General features: G+C 34.8%; 1 protein-coding gene across 3 annotated transcripts; it reads right to left on the bottom strand.

The window, feature by feature from the left end:
• Positions 1-4,847: 4,847 nt before the first annotated feature.
• On the bottom strand, positions 4,848-8,501 carry LOC116114185 (auxin transporter-like protein 2). Of its 3 annotated transcripts, XM_031400356.1 has the most exons (10): positions 8,243-8,501; positions 7,796-7,987; positions 7,527-7,712; positions 7,316-7,428; positions 7,035-7,218; positions 6,845-6,942; positions 6,110-6,317; positions 5,766-6,023; positions 5,037-5,246; positions 4,848-4,953 (listed from the first exon to the last, which is right to left on the bottom strand). In XM_031400356.1, exons 2-9 carry the CDS (start codon positions 7,967-7,969, stop codon positions 5,037-5,039), a joined length of 1,431 nt encoding a protein of 476 aa, XP_031256216.1. In that variant the 5' UTR covers positions 7,970-7,987; positions 8,243-8,501; the 3' UTR covers positions 4,848-4,953. The 3 variants fall into 3 exon arrangements, with proteins under 3 accessions (XP_031256216.1, XP_031256210.1, XP_031256204.1); XM_031400350.1 differs by lacking the exon at positions 8,243-8,501 and adding an exon at positions 8,067-8,219 and having other exon boundaries at positions 4,853-5,246; XM_031400344.1 differs by having other exon boundaries at positions 4,854-5,246.
• Positions 8,502-16,894: the final 8,393 nt, after the last annotated feature.

Here is a 16,894-nt window from a genome sequence, read left to right as displayed (position 1 = left end):
CTAGGAATGTTATATAAATGGAAAGTTAGATTATCTTGAAGATTATTGGAAATATTTAGGGAAATGTGTTTGGTTTAGTTGGAATAAATTGGTGGGTATGTTATTTAAATTACTAATTGCCCTCATTTTTAAATATTAATATATATCATTTTTTATATTAATTTTTGAATATTTTTTTTAACCCCCACCTTTTCAGATTTAGCTAAAACACCCCAACTTAATAAAACTTTAATTTGTAACAAAATCACCCCGAACCCACCCCAAGCCATTTGCCGACCCGCCAGCCACCACACCTGGGCACCGCCTTCCGCCACCTAGATTGCTGATAGATTTGGCCATTAACGATCTAACCAGAAATGGCTACAATAATCTGGCCATTTCCTGCCAAATCTATAGCCATCTGACCATTTTCCGGCCATCAATAGGGCTGGAGCGACCATATCGACATCTCCCGGTTAGTGGCCGATGGTGGTTTGGGTGGCGGTGATAGTCTTGCAATTTGTTTTAAATATAAGAATATTTTGTTCAAAAACTTATTAACACAGAGTAAAATTGCAATGGTAGTATTATGTAATTGATTTTAAAAATGGAGGTAATCATGATTATTCCAATATTATCAACAGTAACTACTATTGGTTTTTTGAAGATTATCGAAATTTTATATTACTTGACAACCAATCGTGATAATCAAGTATATAAGATGACCTTACCTCAGTAATCCAACATTACCTCCAACCAAATGCACCCTTAGTTATTTAGGGTCTTTCCAAATGGCAGTAGTTAATTAGTGGGTTATACACCGAGAAAGTTTCGAAATAGCCCCTTACACCCCCTTACACTTGACATTATTAAATTGGCACATAAAGACTCAAACCCTTGACCCCTCAAAATTTTTTTGTGAAAATATTTATGTTTTATTATCAAATTTAATATATTTAAAATTTTCGTATTGAAAATTATTGAACAAAATTAAGTTATATATTTAAAATTTTGACAAAGATTTTTTTTTTTTTAATGACCCGGTGTGTCCAGGCCAGCTTACGTGCAACTTAACTAATTCTCGGGGCCCTTGAACACCTTACAAGCCTAATATTTAAGGTAAACCAACAAAATATGGTAGGTGCCGCCTGGCCGGTGGTCTTAAGGCGGTTTGAATCAGAGTCAATGAAAAAAACAAACATTTTTTACACCTAGACCAAACCTCTTAGGGTTTGACAAGATATTTTATTAAAAAATATTAATATTTTTACCAAAATTCAATTACAAAGATATTCCTATAAAAAGAGTATTAAAATTAAAAAAAAAAATTGAAATTTAATAATATTAAAAAATTTTATATATTTTAAATAACTTCTACGGGTAAAATTAATATATTTTACAAATTATAAATAATTTACAAAAAATAATATACTTTAACATAAATGTTCATAAACTTTTTAAAAAAATGTTTAATATAATTTAGTCATAAATATTACTACATTATAACACAAATTTTAAATATAGTATATATTTTAATAATTTTGGTATCTTATTAGGTTTCTGTTTTAAAAGAAATGTCCTTGCAATGAACTTATGCAAATGTGTGTTTGGGAAACTGTTTGAGCAATTAACATTTTTGATCTTGAAAATTAAATCATGGGCAAATTTGTAATACACTGGTCAAACTTGGTCTTTCATCAATTTTAAATGTAATTATCTTAAGTGAAGAGAAATAGAAATTAAAGGTTCTTTCTTCTGGCCATGGCAAAAGACTTCATCTTTCCCCTTTGGCGCCCCTGATTCAGCTTCCAAACCTTGCAAGTATTTAAAACACACTTTAAATTAAAGGTTCTTCTACTTATTCACTACGCAAATTATACTCAGCAAGAAGGAAACAAATTAGCTTCTTTACTTCCATCTTTTCCCTTTGCGTCCCTGATTCAGCTCTCTTCCACTTTCCACCCATGACGGCATCGATCCGCTTTCTTTGTATCATCATCTAGCATTGGTAATATATCTGCTTACTCTCACACACAAATTTATAAATATATATATAACATACATATTAAGCTTCATTCTCTTCTTAATTAGCTGCCTCGACAACAGTTCCACCATCACCCTTCACCATTCGAGTTCTGCTTCAGTACCTGGTAATTATCTGTATTTCTAATCTCGATCACTACAAATATGTTAACTGTTTTTGCTTCCCCTTTGGATCGTCACCTGTTATTACTCCTCCACTTAAAAACAGCCATGACAAGTACATTCTTCAGCACCCCTCGACCCTTGGTGTTTCGGTTCAACACCTACGGTAAGAATTTCTTCTACTCTCCTTCAGTCACACGAGTATGTTTTAATGTATCATACTTCAACATCTAGTAAGTAAATATATGTTGTGTATGTATCACTTTGAGCTTTACTCAATTCTATGTTGTAAGTCTTCTCTCTCGTTCTCTAATATAATAATGGCAACCATGTTTCAGCCGGGGATAACAGTAGAGTTTTTTTGCACTAAAAGTAGCAAACAAAAATTAAAAAATTTTCTCGTTACGTCAACAACTGTCTCGAAGTGAATCCCCCCCGGTGTCACACAAGCTCCGGCAAATCAGTTTGATACAAGTCATCTCCTTTCAGTTTTAATATTGGTAGCACAGCCGCTATCAGTACAACTGCATCTCCCAGCTGTGTACTCACAAATGTTGCACCAGCACCGGCCTTTAGTTCTTCACAGTACTGTCATCATCTCAGACAAAACAACTATGTTGTTCTTCATCTCAGTTGAGGTCAAGCAAAGGAACGCAACAAGGGTTGAAGCAAATAAAGAACCAGTGAAAAACCGCCTTTACCATTGACAACGGTTACTAGAATCTTGAATGGAATACCTCAAAATCCACATTTTTATCAGCTTCGAAACTGTCTGAACTAACACGAGAGAGTTTAATATCTACATGGGATCAATTTATGAAGAACCGTGAAAGAAATTCATTCTTCAAGATGTGGATTTTGGGTCAGGGCTAAAAGACTTTGGCAAACGATGGAGGAGTTGCAAATGTAGGGTACAATTGTGATACCACTGAGGAGAAGGTTGGTGGAGTTAACTGATGATGATTGAGCTTAAGTTATCACAACTTGAAATAAAAGGCCTAAAAGATACAGTGCAAAATCATAGAATGGAGAAGAGTAGGCTTGAGAGTTTGATGGTGAACTTGCAAGCAATGGCCAAGAAAGAAGAAGACTGCATGGAGAGTGTGCTGATTGAGGCTTCAAAGTTGGAGAATGATTTACCAAAATTTGGTAGTGTCTTCACTAAGCTTGCCATGGAGCCATTTTAGTACTTTGTAACCAAGTCTCATATTAGTGTATGAAAACTCGATCTTGAGGTCTATGTCGTTAAAATTATAGTCGATATTGAATCTAGTTTCTGCTCTTTGATGAATACTCCTTAGAACTAGCACATTTCAGGCTAGGATCTTCCCTTTTTTTTTTAAAGGTTTCTCTAAGCATGATCCAAACCCAGAATGGAATGGAGAATGTTATTTATTGTATCTCACATGCATTACTCAGATTTTACATTGTTTAGCGAAGGATTGTGTTCAGAATTTGATGGAGTGTGTCAAGAAAATATTATGAATAAAATGGTTGTGGAAAAGCCCAAACCCAAGCATAAACTGAAATTTGTGGGTTCACAGCCCAACCTAAAAAGAGGGAAAAACTTGTATGACAGCATGATGAGAAATCAAAGGTAAGAGAATTGAAGTGATTGACATTCAAGTGCTATAAATTAAGCCACAATAAAGATTGACTCGTAACTCAATCTTATAAACTCTCTTTTACAATCTCGACGTGGTAGTTCACAATTGGTCAGGTGGAAAAATTCATCAGAAACCAATTACGAGCTGTTATATCGAGATTGTAAGATTAGATTGTAAGTGTAGTATAATCTATAAAACCAAGACTTGAAATTTGATTATGATAAAGCCGATAAGGAATATAGTGAAATGAATTGATATATGATAACTATACGATGAGACAGAGCTATAGTGTCTTCTCGACAACTAAAATGAAAGTCACTTTTCTCTAAGCTTTTATGTATACATCTTTTATTTTATACATGAATCAACATGCTTTACAATGAAAAGGCATTGACTATATGAAAACATGTGATGCTTATAGTCTCTTTATCTTAACAAAGTGCTTTTACCTTAAAATTACTTTTTCTAAAGTTGTTTGTTTAAAAAGCTATGCAAAAGCAAACAAGATTTATACAATCTTATTGGGGACAAAAGGACTTTGTACTCTTCATATATGCCATATTGGAAAAATTTACCTTCATCCCAAGTATAAAAACAAATAAATTAATTAAAATATAATTTGACTAGTCAAAGTGATGTAAAAGAGGGTATGATTGAGCAAGAAGACAAGCATAAGAGTAATGGATTCATGTGGAAGGGAGAATCCCAATTATTAGTCAAAGGACGTGGTTTAATTTGGATTATTAAGTGTAATTATCTGTTTTGGATTCATGTGGGCTCACATGCAAAGAGCCTAGCAGAAGCCAGTCCAATCTTTTAAGTTTAACCCATGTGCCCAGTTGCCCATTTGAGATTTTTCTTTCATAACCGGGGTGTCGGGACAACTTATATGTTATTATGATAAATCGGCCCAAGGTTTGAATCCAAAAACTTAAGAAGGAAGCAAACCTCCTTGACCACCCAACTACTTGAGGTTGGCTCATTTGAGTTTTCTTATAATCAAGATGGAAAAATTATAGGCAAAACTTAATAAAATCATAGCACAAAGTAATGGTTCTAGAATTGGAGATTTTGTAAATATAAACTTTGCTTGAATAAAAAAAAGAACATCACCAATTCACCATTCACAATCATCTAGTAATTTTTATATAAATGTTGAACCAAAGAACAAAAGAGGGCAAAATACAGCAACCTACATATACGGGGAGATGGTGAAGCTTCCCTGTTTATATACAAGAGAGAATGTAAGAATGCTGTGGTGGAAATTTGGGAAGATTTCAGGTTCAACAAAGTTTAGAACCATACTCAGTGATGTGTTGTTGCAGGCGTTGGGGGCGGGCACTGATAGCACTTGGCAAAAAGTCCAAATGTGTCGACTTGTTTGATGAAATTGGTCATGCTAGCCCACCCGCCTAATCCGAAGCCAACGACAAATACCCATACCACCACAAATGCGTTCACCACATACACGGCTGTCCAACTTGGGAGGAAGAAGGGAAGCTTCTCTTCTGCATTCTGCTTAGACAAGACCAAAATGTGTCAACTTGTTTCACTGATATAACAGAATTTAAGGTACTTATATTTATGCCTTTAATGGCAATCATGGTGATGGGTGAAAAAGGGTTTACATCTAGTTGATATAAAGAATTAAGATAAGTAGGTTGGGCTGCCAGCTACTTCTGGGATGTGGTTAGTATAGGAGTATAATTTATGAAAATAGCAGAAAACTGACAAGGAGATGCCACCAACCTTATCTTTGGTTCATAAATTTGTATTTTCAAGCATTAAACTCACTAGTGGTCCTAGAACTGAGTGATATTGAGAGTACAAGTCCTACAATATGAAACTAGCTAGAATCATATCCATAAAACAACATGATTTGTACAATCCTGTAAAACATGGAACAGAAGATGCCCTAACTGTAAAGCAATGTGACCGATAATGTAGTGATTAAGTATATCAAAGACCAGAACGCATTAGACAAAGGGCAGTATAGTATGTATATTGGGTAGAAATATGGGACCAGTTATATACCTTTCGAGCAGAGGCTGATCTGTAAGTGAGCATATGGGCTAAAGCAGGAATGATGTAGACGGTGAAGCTGACCAAAAGAGCCCCCACAGCTGAGTTAATAGGACCAAAGAAAGGAAATATAATGGCCAAGAACCATATAGGTATCACCACAGGTAACCGGGCAAGTGCCCTCAAAAATATGCTCTTTGTGTCATGCATTCCCAGCACTTTCTCCCACACAAAATATAATGGAGTACACGCAAACCCAAATGTTATAAACTGCAAAATACATAAGCCAAGATTATATTTCCGTGTAGGCTACATATAAATATGAATGTCGGTGACTTTTGACATTATGAGCAAACCTGGTGAATTAGCATCAGGATAACTGCAGCATCACGCCATCCACTGCGTGGAAGCAGTGAGAATGCATTGGAATGGGTGAGGAGCTGGTCACCAAATGCCCAGTAAACAGCAGCAGCTGATGGAATGGTTAGGGTAAACACATAAAGGGTGGCAAGGAGATATATGTACTTGAATTTCTGAGGCTTCCACATAGCGTGCATAATTTCTCTGTAACATTAAGATCATAAATTACTTATTTCTACACATAATAATTACTAGTCAACATTCACTCACAGCCATTTATTTACTTTCGAAAATCTGGGACCAAAATGAATATTGTGGGGCATCCATATGGAGACCACTTTTTAGTAAGGGAACACAATCAAGATCCTCTGAAAAAAGAGGAAAATCTTCAAGTAAAGTAGCAGAGGAAATGAGGACCACCCTCTGGAGTAACAAGGATAAAAACCATCTAAAATCATGAAGATAAGTGGTAATTTTTTGTATATGACTCGCCGGAAGTCAATTGACTAAAATTTTAAAATCCACGTAACAGCAGGACTTTTTGTATACAGCACCACACACACACAAAATAAAGCATATGACTGACTAATCTGAGGCACCAAAATATGTCAAACGAGAAATCGACTCTTTGGCATTTGCTATACAGATGGAAACCATTTTCTGATACTAATGAGTCTATCCAAAAAGTTTTGTTCAAATTTCAACAATAAAAAATATTATTGTTTACTTACACGGTGACGGCATGTCCACCAAAAGTGTAAAGTATATTGGTGGCGCCTGTGAAATACAAAACCAATTTAGATGGGCCTGAGTGAGTTACACCATCAGTCTGCAAAAAAGTAAAAGAAAAAGGGGTCAAATCCGACGGCCGAGAAGCAAAGAAGACACCAAGAAAGCATCAGGGCAGTTGAATCAATTTACCTGGCCATGAACAAGGGCTGCAATGGTCAAATACCAGGCTGTGTAGGTGGTCATACCAAGGCCAAGAAAAGACCAAATTCTGTAGTTGTGAAATGAGGGGATGAACACAGTGGTGGCACAACAAGCTCCAAAGATATAAGTCCATGTCCTCTTATCTAAGTTGTCATTTATGTAGTATATATTACTGGAATCACATCAAGAAATTTACCACAATTCAATAGATGAAGTTGAAGTAAAGAACACATAATGGCATAAATTAAAAATGTTAATAAAAATTTTACCTTGCACAAGCTATAAGCTGGATGACAGATCCAAAGAGGAGAAAAGTACAATTGAAGGCTAATCCAGCAGCTTTCCAGTACGGACCCAGAAGACCATCCAGCACTTCAAACCACTGCAGGTTTTGACAAAACAAGTGATAGGAAATTGAATTTAGAAAACAGTGTTTTTATTTTATGAAAATGTTGTGGTGATTGTTCTTGAAAAACTAACCTGTATGACGTGGTTCTTGAAGCTGACATTCTCTTTCTCCTTTCGGCTTCGGTACTCGACATAAAGAACACTGATAAGATAAGCCGTCCAGCTTCCTAGAATACCGTAAAATATCTGCAATATAATGCCTGATAGCATTCCCAGTTGAGAGAAAGAGTATGGAAGAGTCAACAAAACCTGAGCAACCTGCAACCACCCAAAAAAAAAATAATAAACAACAATATTTTTAAAGCTAAAACTAGTTGAAATGATAAAGAAGTGTTAAGTACCTGGTTTGAGGCACAGCTAAACCAGGCATCATATACAGAACCGCCATGCCAAAGGAAACTTTTGAGGCCAAACTTTGATTGATCTTCCATAATTTCTTCATCTTTCTCTTCATGTTGATCATTCTCGTTAAAGCTGGTGACCATGTCTTCCTCTGCTTGTTTCAGTGATAACATTTGCTTGAATATATAGATCTGCAACACATGGCAAAACTTATTAAAAAAACAGACACTTAAAACAAACCCAGAAATCAAAATCAATCAAAACTCAAACCTTAGAAACTTATCCTCTCAACAGTGTATATTATGAATTAGGCTTGTGTGTTGCTTGTGATGTATAAAAGAAAGTGAAGGTTAAAATATACTCTTTTCACGACAAATGTGTGACCACTTTGCTTCTCTAACTCTCCTTCTAAGGAAAGAGACACAGAAGGGATTATCTAGCTTTACCTTTTAAAGCAACAATCCAGAAAATATTGCCACCCGTTTAGCTCAGCTCTTTCGGTTTTATTTGAGACTCAAAAAGAGTTTCAGAAAACCATTAAAAGCTTACAAGAAAAAGTACTCCTCGCAATCTTAAATGACTCCCCCCTCTTAAATTCTCCTCTTTAACAACAAGATTAAACACAACAACAAGATCTGACAACAGGCCAAAAAATTAAAAAGCACCTGAGGGGGAAAACAGAAGAAGTGTTTTCAGAAACAAAGAAAACAATTAAACAAAACAATGTTTTATTTTTGGTTTTTGGTTTTTGCCTGCATGCTTTATTTAACTTGGTTATTATACTTACACTGAGACTGTGTTTCTGTTAACAGCTATAGAGATCCTTCAGCCTCTATGATCTATCACTGTACTTGCTTTGTTTAAATTCTCTATTTTCTTTTTCTTTCTATTTTTCCGTTCTGTTTGTTTTACTGTACTGGACTGTATTAAAAGACGGGGGTCTGCGTTTGTTTCCTTTTTTCTAAAAATACTATATTCCTATCATGAAAGAATTTGCAAGTTTGTTTTCCTATTCTAAGAATCCTATACTATAATATTCAACCATTTTAAACCCTATAGATTTGTTAATTTAACTAAACACTTCCAACAATTTTTTTTATAAATTAACAAAAACACCTTCACCCATCCACATTTATCAGATTCCAGCAACCACCATCAAAAGATGACCAGAATCTAATCGTAATGACGCACTACCAGCTAGATCTGATTAATAATGCACCAATCTGGTTAAAAAAAGCCAGATCAGTAGACAAAGATTTGACCGTTGACGACCAGATCTTTGGCCACATCTGGCCGTCAATGACGGTTAATATATGGTCATCGTTGTCTGTCAACGAAGATCATATCTTTGGCCTTCAACGGCTAGATTCGGTCGTAAATCTGGTATTTTTCTGTCAGATCCGTGCATCTAGTAGAAAAAGGCCATAGTGGCGCATGATCGACCAAATCTGGTCAGTCGTGGGTAATGAAACCAGATTCCAACCAGATTCTGGCAATGGTGGTCAAAATCTAACAACTGTAGGTGGATAGAAGTGTTTTTGTTAATTTATAAATTTTTTATTATTGAGGGTGTTGAACTAAATTAACAAACATAGGGTTTTTTTTATTAATTTTTAAATCATACCTCGTAATAATAACCCAACTTAATTAAAGAATAATGATTCAAAAATATTCACCAAAATAATAAAACAAAATATTTGTAACTAATTTTGAAGATCCCAATCCTTTTTTAACTGTCTGCATTAAATTTTTATTAATGCAGTCCCCCTACAGTATCATTAAAAATAAGTCAACTTAATTATTTTTTTAATGAAATCAATGATCGATTTAATCTTTATAATGTTATGCATTATAACGCAATCGTATTTAATTTTTATATAATCTAATTTAATCCCAAAAAAAATTAATTCAATTTTGATGTTTTAACTATGATTTTGTGCATGGTCCAACCCAAAATCTCACAAGCAAAGTCATGTCAATTTATTCTTATAATACGACAACGTTGAGTGTATAAATACATCTTATTTATAATTATATTTTTTTATATTGATATTATCAGAAGTTCATAATTTTATAAGCATAATGTAATTCATAATTGGGTATTATTGAAAAAAAACATTATAATTATAACTTAATAATGAACATTTATTTTATAAGCAATTATGAATTACAATTTTTTTTTTTTAAATACGCAAGTTAGCTGTCAGTTAAAGATAATTGATCATGATACCGTAGATTATAATTTATAGAAATTAAAATCTATGAACATTTTATTTATCACTAAAGTTTTAAACCAAAATTAATTGAGAACCAGCTTCTATTTTTTTATGAATATAAAAGTCAACTATATTAAGATTTAATTAATTCCCGGTTTGTTAGTTTAATTTTGGGTATAATGGAAATTTCTTATTGCTTAAATAATTTATTCATTTTATACTTAAAAGATATAGATAAAGATATGGTGTAATATTTGGAAAGATTACTCTATAATTGTTATTTATTATTCNTTTTTTTTTTTTTTTTTTATGGTAGTATTCTATTCTAAACAATATTTAATCAAATAAGCAGATTCTGTAATATGTTTGCTACATTTTTTTTTTTAATATTAGATTATTTTTTGTTGGTGCTTGATTTTGACACCAACTAATCACACGTGAGAAATGCTGAGCTGACTCAGAAGACACGTGTATATGAGGGGTATTTGATTAAAGGGTGAATAATAATGTTTAAAGTGGTTTGGATGCTTAAATAAGCAAATTCTACATCCACCAATATTGTATTAATATTGAGATCAGGTCGTGTTCAATGAGCTGATTTATAGCTTAGAGAATATAAGTGAATACCACGAGAGAGAGAGAGAGAGAGAGAGAGAGAGAGAGAGAGAGAGAGAGAGAGAGAGAGAGAGAGAGAGAGAGAGAGAGAGAGAGAATGTATGTTATTTTGGAGACAAATTAGCTAATCCCACAAATGGGAGAGGAGCCTTCTATTTATAGTAGAATGAATTGAGATAATGATTATTGAATCTATGAGTAGGTCAGATTACTGTGCAAATCCTTCTTTCTGTCCCGTTGCTCACCTATTCGGGTGATTTCCTCGACTTGTGAGGGGATTGGACACGTGGAACGTTTCCAGCCTTTCGCCACTCTGGCGCATACTCACTACACTGGCAGGAGCATGTCGCTTACGTCAGCATGCGACGTGGCTGCGTCTGAACTGCTGCAGAACCTACCTAAGCTCTAACCGCCCACGCTAACAAGGCTTGGCGTCAGCCCTACCTTTTCAGGCATAACACTTTTTAATCTCTTATATTTGTTAATTTAGCTAAAAACCCCCTACAATAAAAATTTATAAATTAACAAAAACACTCTTATCCACCTAATAATTGCCGACAGCCAACCACCACCATCGAACGGTGGTCAGAAGTCCCCAAAATGACACACGACCACTTAGATCTGGTCAGTCGTATGTTGATCTAACCCGACATCCAATCTTGCATGTATGACAAGGGAGATCAAGTCCAAGCTTTAAGACTCTAGATCAATTATGACCAACTTTGTCATGTAATTTTTCTAATTATTTGATTTATTTTTAATTTAAAATCACCATTTCATTTTTTACCATATCCATTTATACAAGAAAGTTTATATAAAAATTAAAAAGTTGGTTAGTAATAGAAAAGTTAAAAATATTGTATACCATTTTTGTTACATCATTTTATATAAAAATCTTTATAAGATTTATTAGTAAGTGTAACTATTATTTTTTTATTTATTTTTTATCATATCATTTTGTATATTACAATCATAAATTTTTTTTTTTTTTTAATCTTGTCAAAGATTCCGGTTGAGAAACAGCCCCATCTTTCTATTGCAACTTCGGTCAGTTTGTAAGTTATCCTCCGGTACACCTCACCAGACGCGCACTCGTTTAAAATATAGTCTCTGAACTGAACATTCAAAGAGCAGCACCGTGTTCGACTTGATTGCAACTTACTAGTACACTCGAGTAATTTTTCCTGAGATACACCACGTGTACAGTGAGATTTATTTAATAAAATTCAGATGGACGGTCTGTATCGATACAAACTCCTTTCCATCTACAGATACTCGACGGGGTGACGGATACGTTTCTCAATCCAAGTCAAATCTCACACACTCACTCTGTCTGCGGTTCAATTTCAAGTCGGTCTCTTCTCTGCAAAAAAAGTTTTTCAAACCCTATTTTTCGTATCATTCTCACATGGTTATTTTATGTTATTTGTTGTTTTGGCTATGTTTATTTTATTTTTGTTAGAAAGTTTAATCTTTGATTGGTAATGGTGTCTTTATAATTTATTTTTTGTTATCTGTTTAGTATTGAGGTTTAAAACAGGAATAAAGTTGGGGATGTTAATGCTATTTTTAAAAAATAGACGGTGATCGCAATGTATGGAGTTGACTGAAAATAACTACGAGATTTACACAATTCCTATGTTCGATCCGTGAATATTATGGTTTTTATGCTTTCTTTTGGATAATACTTAATTTAAGATGACCCTCTGGAATTTCTGCGTTGTATGAGAGACATGTGAACTTTGAGAAAGTACAGAAATTGGACAAAAGCTGCAGCCTATATAGGATTTTTGGTTCCACAAGAACCAATTGCCCCAAAGACGAGTCTCTTTGTTATGTAGGGAAATTTTGAGACTTATTGATAGGGATTTTAAAGATTTACTATTCCCTATTTCTACGTATTTGTTTTAAATTTTCTCCCTATTTGTGAAATTGTATTTTACGTAATTTTGGTGTCCCAGTTGATGAAGGCCATAATCAGCTCAGACCTCGCCCAAATAAACCCTTTAGGGTGCCCTCTGATTTTTTATTTGCTTTCCAGAGCTGATTGTTTTGGATTCGTAATTTAGTTTTTACCTGAAAACTCAGTTTTCTCAAAAGGACAAGGGTGAGATTACTCTTCCCGTCGTTGGGTCTTTAAATTAGGGCAACAGTTGAAGTTCTTCTTAGACCATCCTGTGTTGCCAAAGTGCCAAACGATCTTATCTTAGCGGGCAAATCAATTAAGTTGTTTAAAAAAATATGAAAAAAAAAAAAAAACAAATGCTGTTCATATGCCCTTGCTTCAGTAAGATGGATAGTATGTGTACTGAAATTTATTACTGCAGTAATTATGCTTTTTCCTGATCGTTGGTTAAGGATCGTATTTAGGCCAATGACTCTATCTACTACGTCGTTGGTGTCCTCTTCTTGATTTTGTTTTTTAGTTACGTGACAGCCTTTTATTCACTAGTGTTTCGTAGACTTCCGTTAAAAATCGGCCGACATCAAACCTGGATTGAGGAAACCAATTTCCAAAGGCTTTGAAGCAGCTTCGCCCAAGCACTATGGGCCAAACCCTCACTGCACGTTAGTGTTCAGTACCAAGATGGTATGCACAAGGTGTCGTGAGGCTGGCCTCAAAGCGTACGTCAGAGAGCATGCTGAATGCTTGGTGTGGGATGAGACTTGGAATGTAACTTTACAGCTAGACCATGAATAAAGTATTTATCCCATATACTTTTGTGGGTTAACTAGTTTAATGGGATTAAGCTATTAAGTTCATATCACACAATTTTGAATTTTTGAAAACCACCATTGAACGTTCAGCATTTGAGATCTAACATTGACAGCAATAATATTGCATGAGAATACATCTTCATGTCACATTTAAATGCTCAACCCATTGGACATAATTAATATGATTTGTGACAATTTAGTCCTGCATCACACTCCACCGTTTCTATTATTTATTTTAGTAGTGTCTGTGTATTTTTTGGCATTTGCTACTTTTGATATGCTGTTTCATCAATGTATCTCAACTTGTGAGCTCATTGTGCTGCTTATTCATTGTTTAGCGTTGAATATAGATATGTCCTTGGAACATTGAAGCTTGCTTTACATATTAGTGCAAATAGGATATTTATTGGCTATGACAAAAAAAACTTTCGTCATAGTCCACTATATCCATTGGTTCTTGTGAGAACTTTTATATCTTTTAGAGATGCATCTAGTTGATTGAAAGTCCCGCTTCTTTAGGTGTTCCAAAATTTGGATGGGAGCAAGGAATAATAGTTGCTAACCTGATACAGAAACTATACATCAACAGTTGTATAACAACGGAGGTTCATGAATCTTAATGGTATTATCAGAATTGTTGATATGAACATAGATTACTGACTGTGTGTTTGAATTCCTTGAGTCAAGATAGGACCCTCCTGTCCACAGTGATTCAAAGAGTAAATGCATATGGAAGGCATCCAAATGGGTTAACATCTGGAGTTGTCTTGGTCCATTTTTGAGTGTTTAACTGTGCCTATTTTGATTTGCAAACTTGATATCAGATTGCAGTTTAAAATATAATGGTATTGCAAATCTTCTTTCATCGGGCTGTTAAAGTTGGTGCCAGACTTATGGGTATTTGTTTGCAACTTCTTAAGTTTCGTTGAAATCTGTATTGATGTTCTTTCATTGTTGGCTTTAGTGGACTGATGAAAAGAGGGTGAGGTATGTGTTTCTGTCGGCAACGCAAAAATTGACAAGTTAAATAGGTCGATGACTGCTTGCTGTGGACAAGTGGGGTCGGTGAGTTACTTAACTGCCTTTAACTTGGAGGAGATAACAACCTCTCACTGATTATATGAACTTGTCAATTTGTAAAGAGTGACTTTCTTGGCCAGTGGTTCACTTACTACCTCGTGACGAAGAAATAAATATCACACCCATATCATAATATGTTCTAGGTGAGGCAACTCTCAAGTCCAACATGCTATTCACTTTTGAAGAGAAAGAAAGAAATTCTGGAAGCTAGATAGTAACCCCAAGTTGCTTTTCTACCCTTTGCAGCAGATCCAGGGAGACCTGTTGGTTGGAATCTCCAACCAAGTGGTGATGGCTTTAAGTTGATGAGTTTAAGCAGCTGCCTTTTTGGAACTGGCTTTGGTTTGTTTACGCCCTATTATGTTTTGGAAGTTAGACGCAGTTTCGCTATTACATCAACTTGAAAAGATTTCTTATCATGAATGTATGTTTCCTATTTGTATACACTAAGTGTGGCTGGCCTTGTTAAGTTTTCTGATTTTATGGGTCTCCTTATCTCTCCATTTACTATTATGCACATAGGACTGGAAATTGAGATCAGGTGAAAATGGACACCACTGATGTCTTATAATAATTCACTGACAGAATATCTTATATTCCCAATTATTTAGATGTATAAAGCTACAAATATCGTTTTTTGCAAATGTGGGTAGTAAGGCAATTCATCATTTGCATATGCGTGAAATAAGCTCTTTATTGCCCTATGCTCTACTTAGAGACGGTATGCAGATGAGGCTGGTCAACTTTTTTTTCCTGAAAGGTGAATGGGCCGTTTTGGAAGTTGGACCATAGATGGTAATATATGCATGATAGTTTTGTCTGTGGAAGTTCTGTTTGTTTTACGTGCATTTGATTTAGGTCATTTCCACCAAATGTAATGCGGTAGGATATATTTACTTTGGCTGGATTTGGAGTTTGGTTGTAATCGAGTATAGAGTAGTAGAGTTTACCACTTTCTGAAACTCTTTGACCATGTTATTGTAGATGCTAGCATAGGTTTTAGAAGAAAGGCATAGAAGCCTTAGGAGAAAAGCTGTACTGAAAGCAACAAGTGAGCACCGTTAATTTTGAATGGGCTGACAAGTTTCAAAGACAAATTAGGAGTGATGCTGGACATGCCTTATAGGCATTACCCCCTGTACATGCACGTTCAAAGGTTATTAAAAAACTGATGCTTTTAGAAACTGTGAACATATATACCTTTGGCATTCTGGGAAACAAAATCAGGGATACCCATTGTTCGGTTACTCATCCAAGTATCAAATATTCTTTCACTTTTGAGTTGAAGCTATTTTGTGCTTCGAATGTCAGAATGGTTAATTTAATTGTTGAGTGTCATTAGTTGAGCTGGAGCAACTCATATAAGCAAGTACCGTGTTGAAATCTTCTGGTTTTAACTGTATTGACATCGGTCGTACTGGCAGAAAGGTAGATACGCATGTGAGTGAGAGAAAAGAAAGGTGTGGGGTTGGATCACAGCAATAGCTTGTCCATTAGTGAATATACAGAAACACCTTGTAGCATTCTGCAGGGAAGTCTTATAGGTGTTCTCAACGCAAAAAAAAACGAAGTTCCAAGTAGACAAGAACATGTCTATTCCCCTTCTAAAGATTAAAATAAGTGGAACATATAAAGTTTTACAACTGGGTTTGAGAGATGTCGGTCTACCTCGGAACGACAATCTTTGTTTGCGCACCAAGGATTCTAGTTCCTTCCACTATCAAAACTATCCTGAATGAATGGACACTCACCTGATCGATAACCGAACATTTAAAAGCCATCAAGACGATTGAGAAAAGAATAACAGCAACAAAAAGAGAAGTTTAATCAAGCATTAGTATGTTTGAGGAGTGGATCGCAATCATATCAACCTACAATCAGTCACTGTATAATGATGATCAGTTGCGATGTTGCGTAATGAATATAACCCATGAGTCAAATCAATCGTGATCTTTATACGCTTCATATTTGCAGATTTTGTCTTGTAAGATTTTCTATTGTCGTTGCTTTGTTGTCACATAAAATTTGCATTTCCCTTCTCTCATTTCTTCGAATTGACCACTCATCATGCTCAGAGTTGTGTTGCCTCCATTAACAAAATGAGTGTTCATTAATTGCAACTTAAATGCTGAGATTCCTTTTAGGGTGAGCGTTGGTTGGGGGTTAAGTGGAAGTTCAATTATGGGGTTTATGTCATCTTATATTACTTGATTACCATGTTTGGTTGTCAAGTAATATAAGATACCGGTAATCTTTAAATACCAATAATGGTTACTATTGGTAATATAAGAGGTAATTTGATTACCTTCATTTTCTTAGGTATTCTAAGATTACCAGGGTTATCTTTTTTTGTTACAATTTTATCCCTTATTAATAAAAATTTTAGACAATAATACCCCTACTTTAAAACAGATTTACATAAATATTCTATTTCAATTTTACCCTTGTTAATTAAAATTTTGGACAATA

The sequence above is a fragment of the Pistacia vera genome, unplaced genomic scaffold (genome assembly GCF_008641045.1).
Source record: "Pistacia vera cultivar Batoury unplaced genomic scaffold, PisVer_v2 Contig1213, whole genome shotgun sequence".
Taxonomy (NCBI): domain Eukaryota; kingdom Viridiplantae; phylum Streptophyta; class Magnoliopsida; order Sapindales; family Anacardiaceae; genus Pistacia; species Pistacia vera.
Note: the sequence above shows the minus strand (reverse complement) of the source record. Positions and strands in the feature narration are given on the sequence as shown.